At 40.7% G+C, this 19542-nt stretch overlaps 1 protein-coding gene across 1 annotated transcript in view; it reads right to left on the bottom strand.

The window, feature by feature from the left end:
* Positions 1-5419: 5419 nt before the first annotated feature.
* The window catches only part of LOC124802755 (molybdenum cofactor biosynthesis protein 1-like), a 54779-nt gene continuing 40656 nt past the window's right edge, over positions 5420-19542 (bottom strand). Inside the window, exons 6-7 of the mRNA XM_047263745.1 lie at positions 14233-14378; positions 5420-5507 (exon numbers count right to left, since the gene is read on the bottom strand). Coding sequence (XP_047119701.1) covers positions 5420-5507; positions 14233-14378 — 234 coding nt within the window. The remainder of the gene's footprint in view (positions 5508-14232; positions 14379-19542) is intronic.

Below are 19542 nucleotides of genomic sequence, written 5' to 3'. Positions count from 1 at the left end.
AATCCGAGACACAAACAAAGCTAATGCAATCTGGTGGCCTTTGTATCCATTTCAGAGAGTTGCAACTCTCATAATTTACCACTGGTATGCACACTCGTGAAACTATGTTGCTTTAGGGAGCTTCCCTTTTTTTTCTTCAAGCAGTTTAGTTTTTTGAATCCATTTTTCTTGTAGCTCAGAATAATTATTTTATTGTGTAGCAAACTTACAGACTAGCATTCTGGTCTGAGCTGTCAGAGTTGGCGGTCATGTGTGTGTGAGGTGTGCTTGCTTGTGTGAATGAGTGGTGTGTATTTCTATTTCTTTTTCTGATAAAGGTTGTGGCCAAAAGCTTATGTGTAAGTGTCTTAACTGTGCCTGTCTGCATTTTAACGTGCCATCTTTATGGTAATTAGCAGTCTATCGTTTCCTACACTACTGATATTCCAACCTGGAGTTTCCATTGTTTGAACTTACGGTCTACTGTTTTATGTTGCAGTGCACTTCTACAAGTGTAATACACAACTGTTGCCTTAGGAAAGAGTCACAATAACATCCATGTCTACCGTTTGCTATTTTTTACGAAATAGCATGTCACACTCAAAATTTAACTTAGCCAATGAAATAAGTGTTCTGCAACATATTAAATTTGAAATGTTGTCTATGATGTTGAAGAGTGTAAGTTAAACTTATATCTGAGAATTTGTTGTTTTTGTGGCATTATCTGGAAAATGGCCTCTCTTGCAGCTCCAAGCATAAATGTCAAGTGAAGAAGAATAATTAGCACAGCACACTGGAACCAAGTAGGGATCCGGTTTACTGCTCGGCCACTAAATTAGCATATCGTGAGTACACCTGAAGAGACGCTGTACACACCTGCATATACTACACACACAAGTACAAGCATCGATCAAGCTACTGTGAAACTGCACTCTGTGTGACTCATCACTACATCAGAATACTGTAAATGTGGTGATTCCAATTTCTTAAGGTCTCTTCCTGTTTGTTTTCATCAGTTGGATCTTATTTTTCAAGTATGTGGGAATCCAATGAGCTGCCTGTTTGGATACATTCTTTCTGTATGTCCCACAAGTTGGATTCTTTGGAAACACATTGTAACAAGAGTTTTTAGGATTTTGCCTGGAGATTTCACACTGGGTTCTGTGTGATGTATTCCATCTTTTATTCTTGGACCTAAGATTTTTACTACAATTTTACATTCTTGCTGTTTTCATGTCTTGTGTTGGACAAAGAGTCTCTCTCATGCATAAAGAAATTCTAATTTGATCACTGTTGTACAATGTTAGATTTTAGAGTCCCAGGAAAAATACTTTTTGTTAACTGAGAGACAGTTTGTATTTTCTGAAGTCTGGATTCTATGGCCTTCTTTTCATTATGATGTTCAGTGGTCTTTTTCACCTAACTATTTAAACTCTTTAACACCGAATACTATGTCATTGCCTATATAAGTTCACCCAGTGCCATTTTGGTATCAGCCAAGAATTTTTTCTCCAGGTGAAATTAGTAGTCCAATTTTCCTAGCTTGCTCCCTTAATATTTCAAATTGCTTTAGCACATCAGTGATGTTTTTGTCAATTAGTATTATGTCATCGGTATAGGTTACACAATATAATTCTGTCTTTAAGTTTACGTTCTAGTCAGTGTAATAGTGCACCTCCTCTTCTCCATTATCTTACAATTTTGTTAGGGGTATAGTTGAATAGCAATGTGATATGCCATCCCATTTTCATATTCTTATGTCTGTCTTAAATTACACTGCTTGAAAAAAAGTGAGACACTCAGAAGGTGGGGAGAAAAAAATTGAAACATAGCGAATTTAGAGGGTATGTGATGTTATTTCAGTGATAACAAAACAGAGTCAAATTTACATGGAACTTATCAGTTTGAGCCCACTTATCAATACAGCAATGCACCCTGTCTGGCCTGGACAGTGCGGGAGGATGTCGTAAAGCTGCTGCATACCCTCCTGAGAAAGGTGATCCACAACTGTTGTAACTGGACATTGCAATCATGGATACAGGCAGTGGGATGGAGTTGACGTCCATGTTGGTCCCATAATGTTCTATCGGGGACAGATGTGGGGATTTTGCTGGCCACAGGAGTATACAACATCACGCAGACAATTTAAAGAGACACATACTACATGTGGACAAGCACAGGCCTGTTGAAAAATAGCACCACAATACTATTACACACTGCTGTACCATCAGAGTTCTCTCGGCCATTACAAGCCGTGACCTGAAGTCATACCCAATGGCTCCGCACAGCATGGGACTCCTTTGTGACCCCCCCCCCCCCAAAATGTGGAAGAATGGGACCTCTCCCCATCTCCCCGGGTCACTGTCAAACTTCTCCACGATAGTCATTTGGAGCAGTGCAGGACTGGGACTCATTAGTGAACATAATGTGACGCCATTCATTAGCAGTCCGTACTTCTCGATCATGGTACCACTTCACATGCAGTCATTTGCTTGGGTGTTAATGGCAGCCTATGCGCAGGACGGCAATTCCATAGTCTGGCTGCTCCTAGCTGCATGACACAGCATGTTGCAAGGAGTCTGTTACAGTGAACTCCTGTTTATCCAAAATGATCGGGACGGTGGCCGGTTCTGATAACGAAAATTTCAGATAAATCAAAGTCCCCCTGTTTTCATATGTGAACACTCCAAATTGCGTCAATATTGTGAAATACGATCGTAACACGTGCGTAGGGTATGTAAAATGTTACTGATATGGTTGCAAATAACCCTGCACTTTTTTACTGAAAAAATTGTGTTGACATGTTAAAAAGGCACCAAACTGTGATTGAAAACTCAAAGTTTTTAAATGCTGTATAACAAAGCTCGTTTATTTTGCATTCTTACAGAAAAAATCTCCCTTATTTGGCAGCAGGAAAAAACAGGAGTTTTAATTTTATTACCTACTCTTTTGAATAAAAAATAAACTACTGAACAAAATTATGAAACAAATCTAGAGATTACTCAAAGGAACGAAAAGTCTGTCTAGAGGAACTTTCAAGAAAAGTAAAAAAAAAAAAAACTTTTTAAGTTATGGACATAGAAGTTCTAGGATGCTTCATTAGAGTTTATTTTTTGGTAACGAAGTCACAAATGTCTTTTTTTTTGTTTTTTTGCTTGAGAAACTATTGCTGCAACAATACATCTCCAACGTTGAAATCAAACTATTTCAGGATAAATCGTCTCCTCCTGTTGGCTGATGTACTCCAGGGCAGTTTGGATCACTTTGTAACAGAATGTGTGAGGAATATTTTTCTTTGATTCATCATCAGAAACATAGTCTTCTGACGCTTTATGATCAGTCACAATTTGGACGATTTCACCCTCAGTCACATGAAAAAATGCCATTTTCCATCCACTCTTCAATGTCTTCGAAGTGTGTGTCTTTACAACCAGCTTCTCCAGTAAATTCACCAAAATTATGTCAGCTTGAGTTTCGGTGTTGACTCCTCCTTCCCACCACTTAGGTTGCCATACGATCTAAGAGTTTTTTCCAAGACCTAACAAGAGGAAGTGGAGGAATTAGACGCCAAGCTTCAGCAATCAATTAATGACACTTAAAACATCGATTTTTTAAGAGCTTCCACAAAATCATCTGCAGCATCAATCACACCTATTAAGTATTCCAGCATCTTGCGTCTGTAATGTTTTTCCATCGCCTCAAGAATACCTTGGTCCATCGGTTGACATAGAGATGTGACATTTTGTGGGAGAAATACAACTTTGATATCCCCATCTTGCAGATAACCTGGGTGAGAAGGAGCATTGTCCACAACAAGTAGCGCTTTTCAAGGAAGTCCATTTCCTGCCATGTAATTTACTACAGCTGGAACAAACTCTGCCTGGAACCACTCTCTGAAGATGGCACTGTTCATACATGCCGTAAGACTGATTCGTGTACCTCAGTGGCAAAGCTGGTTGGTTGGTGTCTAAATGCTCTTGGTGTTTTAGATTTGCCAATTAAAGTAAGACACAGTTTATGATTGCCAGTGGCATTACTGCAAGCGAGGACAGTAAATATATCTTTGATTTGTTTGGATCCGGAAGCCATTTCTTCTTCTTTAGAGGCAAGGGTTTTCGTTAGCAGGATTTTGTAATTCAACCCAATTTCATCACATTTGTAAAGTTGATTGCCAGTATAACCTCCTTTGTCAATGATTGTGTGCAGTTTCTTCTTAAAATCAGCATAGCAGCTTCATCCCCAGATAATGATTTGGCACTGATGGCAATTTCATGGATGCCATGCCGCTTCTTGAAACGATCCTGCCGGCCATTACTTCCGAGGAATTCTTGCTTCTTTCCTTCAATCAGCTCATCAGCTCATTTTGACAAAGTAGAGAACCTGAAACTGACACACCTTTGGCTCTTATTTATTCGTGCCACAAAAATAATGCCTCTTCTAACTGAGGATGTGCACCTTTTCTCATTGTTTTTCAAGATTTCACTGCGCTGCCCAATGTTTGGATGGAACAAAATTTTTCAATTCCTGATCGATTTGTCTTCCGATCAGTAATTGTACTCCTACTCTGCAGCAACTTCTGTGGGTGGCTCACCAGCATCAATTCTCCGCAAAGTGTGAAGCTCTTTTTCCCTTGTAGTGGTCTGATGTAGTCAACTGGAACATTGATTATGAGTATGCCCTTACTTTCCAACATCAGGCCACTGTCAGATCCAAATACTCCAAAAATACAGATGTTGCAAGGTTTAACCAGGCGACCAAATGGACATCCACAATGAGGTTTCTTTCAAACTCTCATCAGATAATGCTGTCTCACACCAATATGCAGCACCTTCATGTCCTCCAGAGTGATGATTCAACATTTGACGCTGTTCGCATCCCTTATATACCACACAATGCTTGCTAAACAGCAATAAAAACAAAGAACACTAATGAATAATGAAGGAAAAGACAGACTGTTACTTACCATAAAGAAGATACCTTAGGCTGCAGATGGGCAGAATTAAAAGACACTTACATAAAGCTTTCAGCCACAGCCTTCATCAGTAAATAGTAATCTGTCTTTTCCAACATTGTTTATATTCCTACTGGAGTTTCCATTGTTTCAAGGACACTGATGCTTTTCTGTGAGTGTTTCCTTTATGATGTTTTCTGCATTTTAGCTTTTTTTTAAAAAAAAGAAAAAAAAGAAAGAAAGAAAGAAAGAAAAAAAGATTTGTTGCTGGAAAACTTCTGAAGTCCAATAAAGGAGTTACAACAGCCATATATGGTTATCTGGTGGACATTGCAGAACCAAATTCTAGGGCTGAAATGTACTGTTGACCAATGGGCATTAATCAGAATGAATACTAAATAAAAAATTAAATCCAATTTTACACAAAAAACACAGGATCTATCACTGTTGTTTTTCGTTCTATTTTGCTCTTATGTTTGCTATGACTTGTTAAGCATGTTGTTTCTTCTTTCTACTCACTCCTGCCCCAATCATGGCAAGCAAGTCATCCTCACTGCATTTGCTTCGTATTGCATCTCTGAAACAACAGTTAAAACACCCGTTAAACAGTACCAGGCAATTACCACACAGTGAAATGTTGGTACACTAAAAAGGAAGAAAAACTTTGCAGAAATCTTCAACAGTAATCTTGTAGTTTGCAGTAGGCAACAGCAGGATAACAAACCCACTGGACAAAATGGGAAAGTCATGATAGAAGTTACTTTTATTTTTGTAAATAAACAGGTATCTTACACAAATGCTCAAGAGTATACATAGGATCTCGGGCTGAAGAGGTGGAGCAGAAACTGACATTAGTTTTGTTGAAGAGGGAGTAGTGGAACACAGCACAATTTCTTGCAAAATGAAGCCAAATTTATTGATAAACTGTTAATTAATTGCCAAGCTCACTAATATGACCATTTTACAACAGGTACTTACTGCTTGGAGTATATGTGAATTTTCAGGCTTGCCTGATAGATCTGTTGCAAAAACACTTTGGGTTCCCCACCAGATAACATTATGCAAGTCCCTCCCTCAATATTTCAGTGACACAACGTTTTGGCATCTTCAGGTGGTGGTGATTTCCACCATCACTGCTGCAAGATGCAACTGGCAATTTCCACGTGACAGCTTTGAAATTTATCATGTGGATGACTATGACCATCATATTTAGAATTCAGAGGATTTCATAGAATACCTGAAGACGCTTAAACTAGAACTTTCAGATCTTTTAGTTAGCTCAAATGTTATATCATTACTTACAAAAGTGCCCCTGCAGCCCTCATTAGAGGTTATTAGCAGCAAGTTTGAGAAAGAAATTGTGGTGCTGTTTAAACATGTGCATACCTCATCCTATTTCTTATGTAACACCAACTACTTTGATCAAGTGGACAGTGTTCCCATGGGAGATCCTCTATTTCCCTTAGTAAATATCCAACATTCCTCCTTCTGGCAGAATGCTGAAGAGACATTTGTGGTGTGGCCCACATAATACAGACACTACCTATGTTCCTGCAGCATTTGCACTCGCTCCATCTGAATATTCAGTTCACTGTGGAAGTACAAAAAGATAGCAGCTTACCATTCTTGGATGTCACGGTTAGAAGAAAATCTGACAGAACACTGGGGCATAGTCTCTACTGAAAACTGATACACGCAGAGTTATATTTGCGGTCCAAAAGTTGCCGTCACCCTGCACAATGTGGTAGTGTCTTACACTCCCTGGCACATAGAGCACACGTGATCTCAGATACCGACAGTCTGCCTGGTGAACTGTAACACCTAAGAACAGTGTTCCAGCAGAATGTTTATTCTTGTAAACAGATTTGAAATGTGTTCTGAGCAAAGCAAGTTCACTGTAGGGATGTAAATGAAGATACTTAGACAAGCACTGCAAATGGCTTTTTTGCCATATTTCAGTGGCATGTTTTCAAAAATAGGAAGAATCGCTAAGAGAAACAGAATCAAGTGTGTTTTTCATCTACCAGCAAAACTAAGGAATTGTTTGTGTTCAGTTAAAGACAATCTTGACCTTAGAAAACACAGATCATATATAAGATCTGATGCCATTATGGGAAATCTTATATAGGGCAGACACCTCACATTGTGCAAGAACACTGTGTTCAACAGCGCTGACAAAAATGCCACCCAGTAAATTAGTGGTAGCAGAGCACTGCCTGAATACAGGGCACCACACGTTTCCCAAGAGGACTGAAATTTTATCCTCAGCATCATCACTCTAGGATTGTGTTTTTAAGAATGAGGCATGTATCCATACGATGGGCAATCTTACCAACAGGAATATGGAATTTTGATTAAGCACTTCCCAGAATCCAGCACTGACTGCCATGAAATTAAAACGGTAGAAACCAGATCCTCCGATGTATGACCTGATGCAGCACCTTGCAGAGAGTTAATTCAGCTTTTAACCACACGAGTGTCCAGAAGTGCAGTCATTGCCCACAACACATAAGCAGAAGGCTACTATGAATGGAATTTCCATCCAGCTGGGAGTGCCTGTCCACACATTCGTACTCCTGCTTCTAGCCTGACAAATTTCAATTCTGCTGTGCGAATATCACCAGCCACATCTTGCAGCAGTGATGACAGGACCCACCACTACCTGAAGATGATGAACAGTTGTGTTGGTGAAATATTGTGAGGCTTGCACAAAATAATTCAGTGGCAAATCTGAGTAGATTTGTATACTTTATTTTTCTGTGACGCAGGTAATGTGCAGCAAAATGTGATAACTTTCTGCATTTGCCTTTTTGTACATTTCAAAATACCCCAAAAATTGGTGAGAAACACTGAACATATGACGTAACCAGATGACATACCCCACAGCATGTGCAGCAGTTGGGGTTGAGTGTAAAGGAATGATTGAGCAGTGCAATACTTTCATTTGAGCAAACAGAGCAAATTTCGAAAACATTTTGTAAATATGATCTGTTGTAAATGTAGATGTTACAAAATTATTGTCCCTGCTGTAATCAAGCAAAAGCAGTTCTGACTTTGTGTTTTTTGCTTCTGTCCCTTGTCTTTTTGTTTACAGACATTAGTTAGTAAAGAAAACATAGGTCATTTAATGGCGATGATGCTATTCTGAAGTTTATACTCATCTACTTGTTATGCAATGTGGTAGATTTTCATTGTACTGTACTTTGCAAGAAATCAAGGAAACTGCAAGACCAGTAAATAAAATAATAAACTTCAATATAAATACATAATTGTTTAACACAATGAAAAAATACTGCCTGCCAGATGCAAGACTCAAATCCTAAACACTATCACTAAAGTCGCACACGTGTGTCTGTAGCCACAATGATATGAATACTTGACTTGGGTTGGGATGATCAAGTGTGACAGACCGAGAGGCTCAACCACTGCAAGCATGGCAAGGTACGTCATCTGGTGACATTTGTCATTCGCTTTTGACACATTTCCCAACATTTGTATCGTATCCAACATTTGTGATCCCATGTGTCTTGTATTAAATTACTTGTCTCAGGGTCATCTACAGTGCTTTGGAGGTTTTTAAATGTTAATACGCATCACCCTGTCTGTGTGTGTGTGTGTTTATATATACGAAACAAATACTAACAAAGAGATAGAGGGCCTGACCAGTACTTACCTCAGCTCAGTACAGCCGATAGATACACAAAACAGAACAGAAAATTGACGTATCCTAGCTTTCGGAACTTCGTTCCTTCATCAGGGAGGAGAGAGGGGAAAAAAGGGGAAGAAGGAAAAGTGGATTCAGTTATTCACAACCCAGGTTATGAAGCAACAGGGGAAAGGTAAACAGGGAGGGTAGCAAAGATGGAGGCATGGATGTCAGAGGGAAGCCAAAGATATTCTACTGTAATTACTGTGCCAGCTTCAAACCGAGGAGGATGAATACAGAAGTAAAGAGGCACATAGTAGGAAGATAAACGCAACTATGTAGGATGAAAAGATGCATGAATGGCTAAAGAGGAAAGGGAAAGAGGAGAAGACTAAAGAGTAAATGGGAGTGAGGTTGGTTAACGTAGGTTCAGTCCAGGGGGATGGCGGGATGAAAGGATGTGTTGGAGTGCAAGTTCCCATCTCCGCAGTTCCGAGGTACTGGTGTTGGGTGGGAGAAGCCAAATGGCACATATGGTGTAGCAGGTTCCTAGGTCCCTAGAATTATGCTGGAGAGCATGCTCCGCTACTGGGTATTGGACATCTCCTAGGCGGACAGTTTGTCTGTGCCCATTCATGCGCTCAGCCAGTTTAGTTGTCGTCATACCAATGTAAAAGGCTGTGCAGTGCAGGCATGTCAGCTGATAAATGACGTGTTGTCTCACATGTGGCCCTGCCTTGAGTTGTGTATGTTTTACCAGTAGCGGGGCTGGAGTAGTTGGTTGTGGGGGGATGCATGGGGCAGGTTTTGCATCGTGGTCAGTTACAGGGGTAGGAACCGCTGGGTAGAGAAGGTGGTCTGGGAATATTGTAGGGTTTGACAAGAATGTTACGGAGGTTAGGGGGTCGGCAAAAGGCAACTCTGGGTGGTGTGGGGAGAATATTGTCAAGGGATGATCTCATTTCAGGGCTTGACTTGAGAAATTCATATCCGTGGCGGAGTAATTAGTTGATGTATTCGAGGCCAGGATAATATTGGGTGACAAGGGGGATGCTTCTGTGTGGTCTGGGGGTAGTAACATTGTTGTTGGGTGGGGAGGAATGTATTGCTTGGGAGATCTGTTTGTGGACAAGGTCTGCAGGATGGTAGTGGGAGAGGAAAGCACTGATATATAATATAATACAGGGAAACATTCCAAATGGGAAAAATATATCTAAAAACAAAGAGGATGTAACTTACCAAACGAAAGCGTTGATATGATGATAGACACACAAACAAACACACACACAAAATTCAAGCTTTCGCAACCCACAGTTGCTTCATCAGGAAAGAGGGAAGGAGAGGGAAAGACGAAAGGATGTGGGTTTTAAGGGAGAGGGTAAGGAGTCATTCCAATCCTGGGAGTGGAAAGATTTACCTTAGGGGGGAAAAAGGACAGGTATACACTCGCACACACACACACACACATATATCCATCCGCACATATACAGACACAAGCAGGGCATATGTGCGGATGGATATGTGTGTGTGTGTGTGTGTGTGTGTGTGTGTGTGTGTGTGTGTGTGTGGCATACTGATCTGAACTATGCAGCCTTCAAATGGAAGTTTTTTGATCACTCCTTATTTTGCTCCCTGCCACCTTGGCAATATGTACCGCAAATCATCAGACAGACGACCTTCCTGCATGCTTCGAGCATCCCCTGGTGCTGTTCCGAACCAATGCTAATCTTTGTAAGTGTGACGAGCAGTGTGCAGATTGCATGTTTGTATCCCACAAAGAGGTGACAGTTCCCAGTGGCATGAATGGTTACTGTTTATTGACTGTCACTGAGTTGGTGAGTCATTTGCTACATTGTGGCCCACCTGTTCGCTGCTAAAGCCATGCTAGTCAGTGGTAACCCCTGTCAATGATATCCTGTTGCCCATAGCAGTTCACTCTGCTGACTGTGGTAGTATTTTCCTTGAATAAATCTGCTCACAGTACACCTTTGACACTGTGGTACAAGAAAGCCCAATGACTACACACCCTTATAGAATAAGTGTCTCGAGCCATGGGTACCGACGATATGGCAGTGATAAAATCACCCTGTGATCAACTGTCACACTGCAGCTGTAAGCTGCACCTCCTTTTTCAGAATACTCAGGTTTATTAATTTGAAGTAAATCAGATCTTTTGAAGGAAGATTTAACAAAAAGAGCACATCCAGGAAAGGATGAAACCATGTCTAATTAACTGGAACACAAAATTAATAATTAGTGGTGACAAAGATCCCCTGCAATAAAAAATAATGTCCACTGACTTCATGTATTAGTCTTCAAGTGACAGAATATATGTAACTGTGTCCTTCTTATTTACACTGATTAAACAATGGAAATTCCAGGTAGGAATATCAACAGTGCAGGGAAAGATAGATCACTATTTACCGTAAAGAAAACAAAGTTGCACACAGGCACAACACACAAGCAAACCTACTGCGCGCGCACGCATGCACGCACACACACACACACAGAGAAAAAAAAAAAAAAAAACTCCCAAGTCCAGCAGCTAGGGGCAAGCTGCTGGAGTTGACAGTCATATGTGTGTGACATGTGCTTGCCTGTGTGTATGAATGTGTGTGTTTCTCTGTATCTCTTTTGCTGATGAAGGCTGTGCCCGAAAGCTTTATGTAAGTGCCTCTTTAATTGTGCTTGTCTACAATGTAACATGTCTCCTTTACAGTAAGCAGCAATCTATGTTTTCCTATATTTTTCCTTTACACAGATGTAATTAACAAATCAGAGTCTATTTATTCCAGAGAAGTGACAGTTTGTTCATGACAGTTCAGCACAAATCTGATTTTTTATATACAGCAAGACTACCTATAAATTATTCTGTGTGCCAGTGTTCATGCTGACTATAGGGATTCACACTGATCATGTGTAATTTGACATCTGGTCCTGTAAACTTACTTCTGCTCAACGTGAAAAATTCTCCAATCCACGTTTTGTAATTAACCTTAACATATCAAATAATGCACCCTTCAATATAACTGCTTATTGTCCACTTCCCATCACTCTATTCCCACTGTCAACCCAGCTGACCTCTACTTCTAATCCAAAAACCATGGTTGACTCAATGTTTGCTATTGCAACCTATTGCTATTGCAACACATAAGTGCCAGAGGCACCAGTAATGATATATAATTAAAAATACTAGAAATTAAGGCTCACCAGTTAGTTCATGCTAAGACAAACACTACAAGTGTCTAAGACACTGCGCTCTCAGACAAGTACGAGGTCTGAATACATTCCAGTTACGATACACTAAACTATTTCATTCACGTTGGAAATATACATACTCTCTCCCCAATAAACAGAATAGTTATAACTCAATTGTTCACAAGTGTATATTATGACTCTTGCCACAGCTATGCAGTCAGTATGCCACAGGCGTGCCATAGAAAGGGATCAGGTTCAATTCCTTGTAGAGCAGGGAAATTCTGCTCGGTGGACAGACTGGAATAGGGTACACTCTGCTTGTAGTTCCAGCTGAGGAGCTACTCAAGTGAGAAGTAGTGTCTTCAACTTCTGGAAGTTGATAACAGCCTGGAGAGTTGTATACTGATCCCCTAACTCTCCATAGATATATAGTAGAGGACATCTCTCGAAGAGCATTGCGTGGTCTTCTGGGCCCAATGCAGAGTTCCTTTATCAATGTATATTGTATATCACCACTTGTACACACTCATCAGCACAGTACCATTTTGTCTCTTCACGTGGCAAATTTTTATTCCCTTGTTTCCAAATCAACATTTTTCCTCTTCTTCTTCTTCTTCTTTTTTTTTCTTACTATCATTTCTTGTACCACACATATTCCACACGGTTTATGCTCACTCCTTCAATGATACTGCCCATCCTTCTCTAGTGTGCGAGTTGTCCCTGCTTTCCTGCGTGTTTGTTGGTTTAAACACCCTTGTTTCAAAAGAGAGTGACAGCTTAGATACAGTCTTGTCAACATTTTGTATTTTTATTTAGCAATTATTGTTTGAGCCTTATAGGCAAATGTCACAAGATATTGTCAACCACTGCATTCACTAGATTGGAATGGGGTTCATGGTAACTTATCAATTCATTTTTTAAGTTGCTGTTATCTTTTTCATCCTATCTTGGACTAGCTTTTCCATACTCCCACTCTATTTTACGTAGCCAAACAGTTATCTGCCCTTGCAAACTTGCTCCTTTACTACCAAGTTAACTAATACTGGGCAGCCTAACAGAAGTTCCAATATCCAGTCTTTCACCACAATTCACCTACACACACTTTTCACTCACTGATTTTCTTTTTTCAATGTCATAAATATTTTGCTTTCACAGACTGCTGTGCTTTGAACATAAAATTGTAGGAACATCTGCCTCACATGTCAGTTTCTTTTTTTTTTATTTATTAAAGAATATGTTCCTTGCTTATTCCTATCTGCTTCTGATACATTTCCATTCTCACTTTTATTTTGTTTTGATCCATTTCTTTTTTCTTTGATAGACAAGTCAAACAACAATGTCAATAAGTTGCAGCCCCCTGTGTTTCACCCTACTTACTACGAACTTACTTTTCTTAGCTTCCAATTTTATTAGTCATTTGGTTTTTAAGATACTTAAATTAGTTGTTTGACCCTGTATTTTTATATCTTATTTTACCTTGGGTTGATAAAGGATTTCTGGTATGCTCACAAAGAGAGAGCTGATTCTTCCCACCCCCCACCCCCCTTACCTTGTCCTGAAACAAACTTATCGCCAAGTATCTTGCAGTATTTTTCCTATTATTAATCTCTTAGTCTAGTCATCAATTTAAAAGTGTCAGTTGTTGGTCCCATTGTCTAATAATTTGTACATTTATACACATGAAGTTCCAATTTTTATTTGGAACATATAGACTCTGATAATCATGAATCACAGTTCAAATGGCTCTGGGCACTATGGGACTTAACATCTGAGCCAAGGCAGGATTCAAACCTGCGACCATAGCAGTCGCGCGGTTCTGGACTGAAGTGCCTAGAACCGCTCGGCAACGGTGGCTGGCAAATCATAGTTACCATCACATGGACAGAAATACTGTGTCAACTTTATTAAAACCTAGGGACATAGCTAAAAATGTCTTTACATAATTTCCAGTCCTGATTACTTTCCTTTAATTTAATCTCACAAATAGGTTAGTGTAACATGATGTTGACAGAGGCAAATTATATATACTCACAAATTATTTAGTTAGAGGTATCTGGTTTGTATGTCTTGGAGAGAGGAGGGTGCAAGCTGAAAACTTCAAGAAAAGATAACTCATTTCATACCTGCTGGATTTAACTGCAGTTTATCTCTTCCATATACCAACCACATACCTAATGTGCATGGCAAACAGTTTGAAAGTATTATTCTATACTCAGCATTTGGAACTATCAGTTCCTTCATGAGAGAGGAAAGAGGGATAAGTTCCTGAAGGTCTGAAAGGTCACTCGGACTCCACGACTAATGTGAGGACAAGAGGAACGAATGTGTCTATAAGAAGTTTTGGAATTTCACCTCCTGGAGGTAAAATACTGATCAGTCTGTCAGTCTTCTAGTAATTTTATGGTTTCCTCGCATGAATTTTCACTTGGACATGATTATTCTATGTTTCATCACTCACCTGAGAGATATCTCTGAATTCCCAAAGAGACACACCTCCAAATTGCCATCAGCTGTTATCCGCAAATGGTTGCACGTGCCACAGAAGTGTTCACTCATTGAGGTAATAAATCCCACGCATCCCTTGAAGCCCGGGACATGGTATGCCTGCAAAAAGAAATTGTAAGAAAATAGCTACTGCTGTTGTGAAAATACTATAAATGTGTTGCTCACCAAGTGGAGGAAGGAGAAAACGTGCATTAAGGGGAGTTTGAACGCCCTATCCTGACAATGTTAAATTTAGTGACTTAACTTCCCCGTATTTCAGGAACAACTGTAGCCATTGACAAGAAACTTTTACAGGACATTAAACTATATGTTCTGAGTCTTACAATAATTGCATTTCAGCCACTGCTTTTGGAAATACAATTTTTTAATTACACAGTTAAAATTTTGTGTACTTTTTTGTATGTTATTCTAAATCATTTTATTTATACATAACATTATGTTCTTCTTTTAGTTCAGAAGACTCAGGATACGTATGTTATTACTCCCTGAAAATTTGAATTCGCTACTCGAACTAGTTTCTGAGATTTAGGGAAAAATGCAAGAGAAAATGTAAATTTTCAGGAAGAGTTATTAAAGTTTTAATAGACTGTAACTCAATATATGCTTAACATTTTATTTTTAGTCACTCAGAAGCACCCTGCACCATACTGTATATCATCCTCTTGATCTTTTTTAAGTTTTTTCTTGTTTTCTTCTTTCTGGACTCCGTAGTGGCCAACTGTGCTGCATACTCTGCTTTACCAGTACAAACCTTGTCCATCCATTCAAATTCTCTGATGCAGTTTGCTCCAGAATTAATTCCCATATGTTGTAGCACTTTCACGCTACCAATGTTGCCATCATTAAAAGCAATAACAGCATGACTGACCCCCACTTTAGTGTCTTCATTACAAGAAAATCATTTTTTGGTCTACATCTACATCCATACTCCTCAAGCCACCTGACGGTGTAGGGTACCTTGAGTACCTCTATTGGTTCTCCCTTCTATTCCAGTCTCGTATTGTTCGTGGAAAGAAGGATTGTCGGTATGCCTCTGTGCGGGCTCTAATCTCTCTCATTTTATCCTCATGGTCTCTTCGCGAGATATACGTAGGAGGGAGCAATATACTGCTTGACTCCTCGGTGAAGGTATGTTCTCGAAACTTCAACAAAAGCCTGTACCGAGCTACTGAGCGTCTCTCCCGCAGAATCTTCCACTGGAGTTTATCTAACATCTCCGTAATGCTTTCATGATTACTAAATGATCCTATAACGAAGCATGCTGCTCTCTGTTGGATCTTCTCTATCTCTTCTATCAACCCTATCTGATACGGACCCCACACTGCTGAGCAGTATTCAAACAGTGGGCGAACAAGTGTACTGTAACCTAATTCCTTTGTTTTCGGATTGCATTTCCTTAGGATTCTTTCAATGAATCTCAGTCTGACATCTGATTTACCGACGATCAACTTTATATGATCATTCCATTTTAAATCACTCCTAATGCATACTCCCAGATAATTTATGGAATTAACTGCTTCCAATTGCTGACCTGCTATATTGTAGCTAAATGATATGGGATCTTTCTTTCTATGTATTCGCAGTACATTACACTTGTCTACATTGAGATTCAATTGTCATTCCCTGCACCATGCATCAATTCGGTGCAGATCATCCTGCATTTCAGTACAATTTTCCAATGTTGCAACCTCTCGATATACCACAGCATCATCCGCAAAAAGCCTCAGTGAACTTCCGATGTCATTCACAAGGTCATTTATGTATATTGTGAATAGCAACGGTCCTACGACACTCCCCTGCAGCACACCTGAAATCACTCTTACTTCGGAAGACTTCTCTCCATTGAGAATGACATGCTGCGTTCTGTTATCTAGCAACTCTTCAATCCAATCACATAATTGGTCTGATAGTCCAGATGCTCTTACTTTGTTCATTAAACGATTGCGGGGAACTGTATCGAACGCCTTGCGGAAGTCAAGAAACACAGCATCTACGTGGGAACCCGTGTCTATGGCCCTCTGAGTCTCGTGGACGAATAGCGCGAGCTGGGTTTCACCCGATCGTCTTTTTCGAAACCCATGCTGATTCCTACAGGGTAGATTTCTAGTTTACAGAAAAGTCATAATACTCGAACATCATACATGTTCTAAAATTCTACTACTGATCGACGTTAGAGATATAGGTCTATAGTTCTGCACATCTGTTCGACATCCCTTCTTGAAAACAGGGATGACCTGTGCCCTTTTCCAATTCTTTGGAACGCTACGCTCTTGTAGAGACCTACGGTACACTGCTGCAAGAATGAGGGCAAGTTCCTTCACATACTCTGTGTAAAACTGAACTGGTATCCCATCAGGTCCAGCGGCCTTTCCTCTTTTGAGTGATTTTAATTGTTTCTCTATCCCTCGGTCATCTATTTCAATATCTACCATTTTGTCATCTGTGCGACAATCTAGAGAAGGAACTACAGGGCAGTCTTCCTCTGTGAAACAGCTTTGGAAAAAGACATTTAGTATTTCGGCCTTTAGTCCATCATCCTCTGTTTCAGTACCTTTTTGGTCACAGAGTGTCTGGACATTTTGTTTTGATCCACCTACCGCTTTGACATAAGAGCAAAATTTCTTAGGATTTTCTGCCAAGTCAGTACATAGAACTTTACTTTCGAATTCATTTAACGCCTCTCGCATGGCCTTCCTCACATTACATTTCGCTTCGCGTAATTTTTGTTTGTCTACAAGGTGTTGGCTATGTTTATGTTTGCTGTGAAGTTCCCTTTGCTTCCGCAGCAGTTTTCTAACTCGGTTGTTGTACCACGCTGGCTTCTTTCCATCTCTTACGATCTTGCTTGGCACATACTCATCTAACGCATATTGTACGATGGTTTTGAACTTTGTCCACTGATCCTCTACACCATCTGTACTTAAAACAAAACTTTTGTGTTGAGCCATCAGGTACTCTGAAATCTGATTTTTGTCACTTTTGCTAACTAGAAAAATCTTAGTACCTTTTTTAATATTTCTATTTACGGCTGAAATCATCAATGCAGTAACCGCTTTATGATCACTGATTCCCTGTTCTGCGTTAACTGTTTCAAATAGTTCGGGTCTGTTTGTCACTAGAAGGTCTAATATGTTATCGCCACGAGTCGGTTCTCTGTTTAACTGCTCAAGGTAGTTTTCAGATAAAGCTTTTAAAAAATTTCACTGGATTCTTTGTCCCTGCCACCCGTTATGAAAGTTTGAGTCTCCCAGTCTATATCCGGCAAATTAAAATTTCCACCCAGAACTATAACATGTTGGGCAAATCTACTCGAAATATTTTCCAAATTATCCTTCAGGTGCTCAGCCACAACAGCTGCTGAGCCAGGGGGCCTATAGAGACATCCAATTACCATGTCTGAGCCTGCTTTAACCGTGACCTTCACCCAAATTATTTCACATTTCGGATCTCCGTCAATTTCCTTCGATACTATTGCACTTCTTATCACTTTAAACATGCCTCCCCCTTCACTGTCCAGCCTGTCTCTCCGCTATACATTCCAATCTGAGTTTAGAATTTCATTACTGTTTACATCTGGTTTCAGCCAACTTTCTGTCCCTAGTACTATGTGGGCATTGTGACCGCTTATTAATGAGAGCAGTTCTGGGACCTTTCAATAGACGCTCCTGCAGTTTACTATTAGCACATTAGTATTGTTATTCCCTGTTGCATTTTGTCTACTCCTACCTTGCCGCATCTCAGGAGGTGTCTTGTCGGGCCTAGGGAGGGAATTCTCTAACCTAAAAAACCCACATGTGCACTCCACATATACTCTGCTACCCTTGTAGCCGCTTCCTGCATGTAGTGCACGCATGACCTATTCAGGGGGACCCTACACTTCGCCACCCAATAGCGGAGGTCGAGAAATTTGCACCCCAGATCTCCGCAGAATCGTCTGAGTCCCTGGTTTAAGCCTTCCACTCGGCTCCAAACCAGAGGACCACCACTATCGGTTCTGGGAATGATACTACAAATAGCTAGTTCAGATTCCACCCCGCGAGGCTTTCCGCCTTCAACAACTCCACTAACCGCCTGTACGAACTGAGGATGACCTCTGAACCCAGACGGCAGGAGTCATTGGTGCCGACATGAGCAACAATTTGCAGTCGGGTGCACCCAGTGCTCTCTATCACTGCCGGCACGGCCTCCTCCACATCTCGGATGAGACCCCCGGCAAGCAGACAGAGTGAACACTGACCTTCTTCCCTGACCTTTTCGCTATTTCCCTAAGGGGCTCCATCACCCGCCTAACGTTGGAGCTCCCAATAACTAATAAACCCCTCCCCCCATGTGCCTGCTCGGACCTTGCTGAAGGAGTGGCCACATGTCCACTCACAGGCAGAACGGGCGATGCCACATGGCCAGCCTCCACACTGACCCTCCGCCTCGTGCGCCGCGAACGCCGCTGAACCCGCCACTCCCCTTGGGAAGAGGGTGGCCCAATCGCGCCCGGTACCCGCAAAGATGTGTCGACAGCAGGGTCAGTGGGTGAAGCATGTAACACCTGGGGTGTACCATGCAACGCACCAGACTCACCACTGCTTGAAGACGGCTAACCGCGGCCATCAACACGTTCAGCTGTTCGCGAACAGTGGCCAGCTCCTCCTGTGTCCGTACACAGCAGTCTCGCATCCTATCCATCCTAAGAAACCAATTTACTGTAGAGAGTTAATCAACTTATAACTAGACTGCTAATTCACTAAAGGCGGCTGATAGTTGGCTAAACTGTGGTTACTAGACACTTCCTGTAGAAAACAATGAAAATAGCACTACCTGTCTCTGGACTGTATTCAAAACAAACACTAGCACTACTGGCACTATGGCTGACTAAACGGACTCTCTCTGACTGTATTCAAAACAAACACAAAATCTATGGAACACTATTACTAGCACTCGACAATTAAAGCTTCCTAAAAGCAAAAACACACGGAAGAAGAAGTGACAAGTAAGAAAAATAGAGTTAATACTTAAATTAGCGTAGCTCGCTGCACAGCAGATGTGACGCAGACGGCAGTTACGATGACACTGACACTATAAGATTATTGAACGACTCATTGGGATTTTGAGTCTGACAATGCAGACACTTCTTCAATAATTCAGGATTGCCAGGTCTCTGTAAACAGGTTTTATGATATCCACAACTGCTGCTGGGATAGAATGTTTATGGCTGTATGACCTGTTTGAGTACTGGGCATTGCGGTAATTGCACCATGAACCAGATCCA

This window comes from Schistocerca piceifrons, chromosome 1 (assembly GCF_021461385.2).
Source record: "Schistocerca piceifrons isolate TAMUIC-IGC-003096 chromosome 1, iqSchPice1.1, whole genome shotgun sequence".
NCBI classification, from domain to species: domain Eukaryota; kingdom Metazoa; phylum Arthropoda; class Insecta; order Orthoptera; family Acrididae; genus Schistocerca; species Schistocerca piceifrons.
The sequence above is the reverse complement of the archived record's forward strand: the minus strand, read 5'-3'. Positions and strand labels throughout refer to the sequence as shown.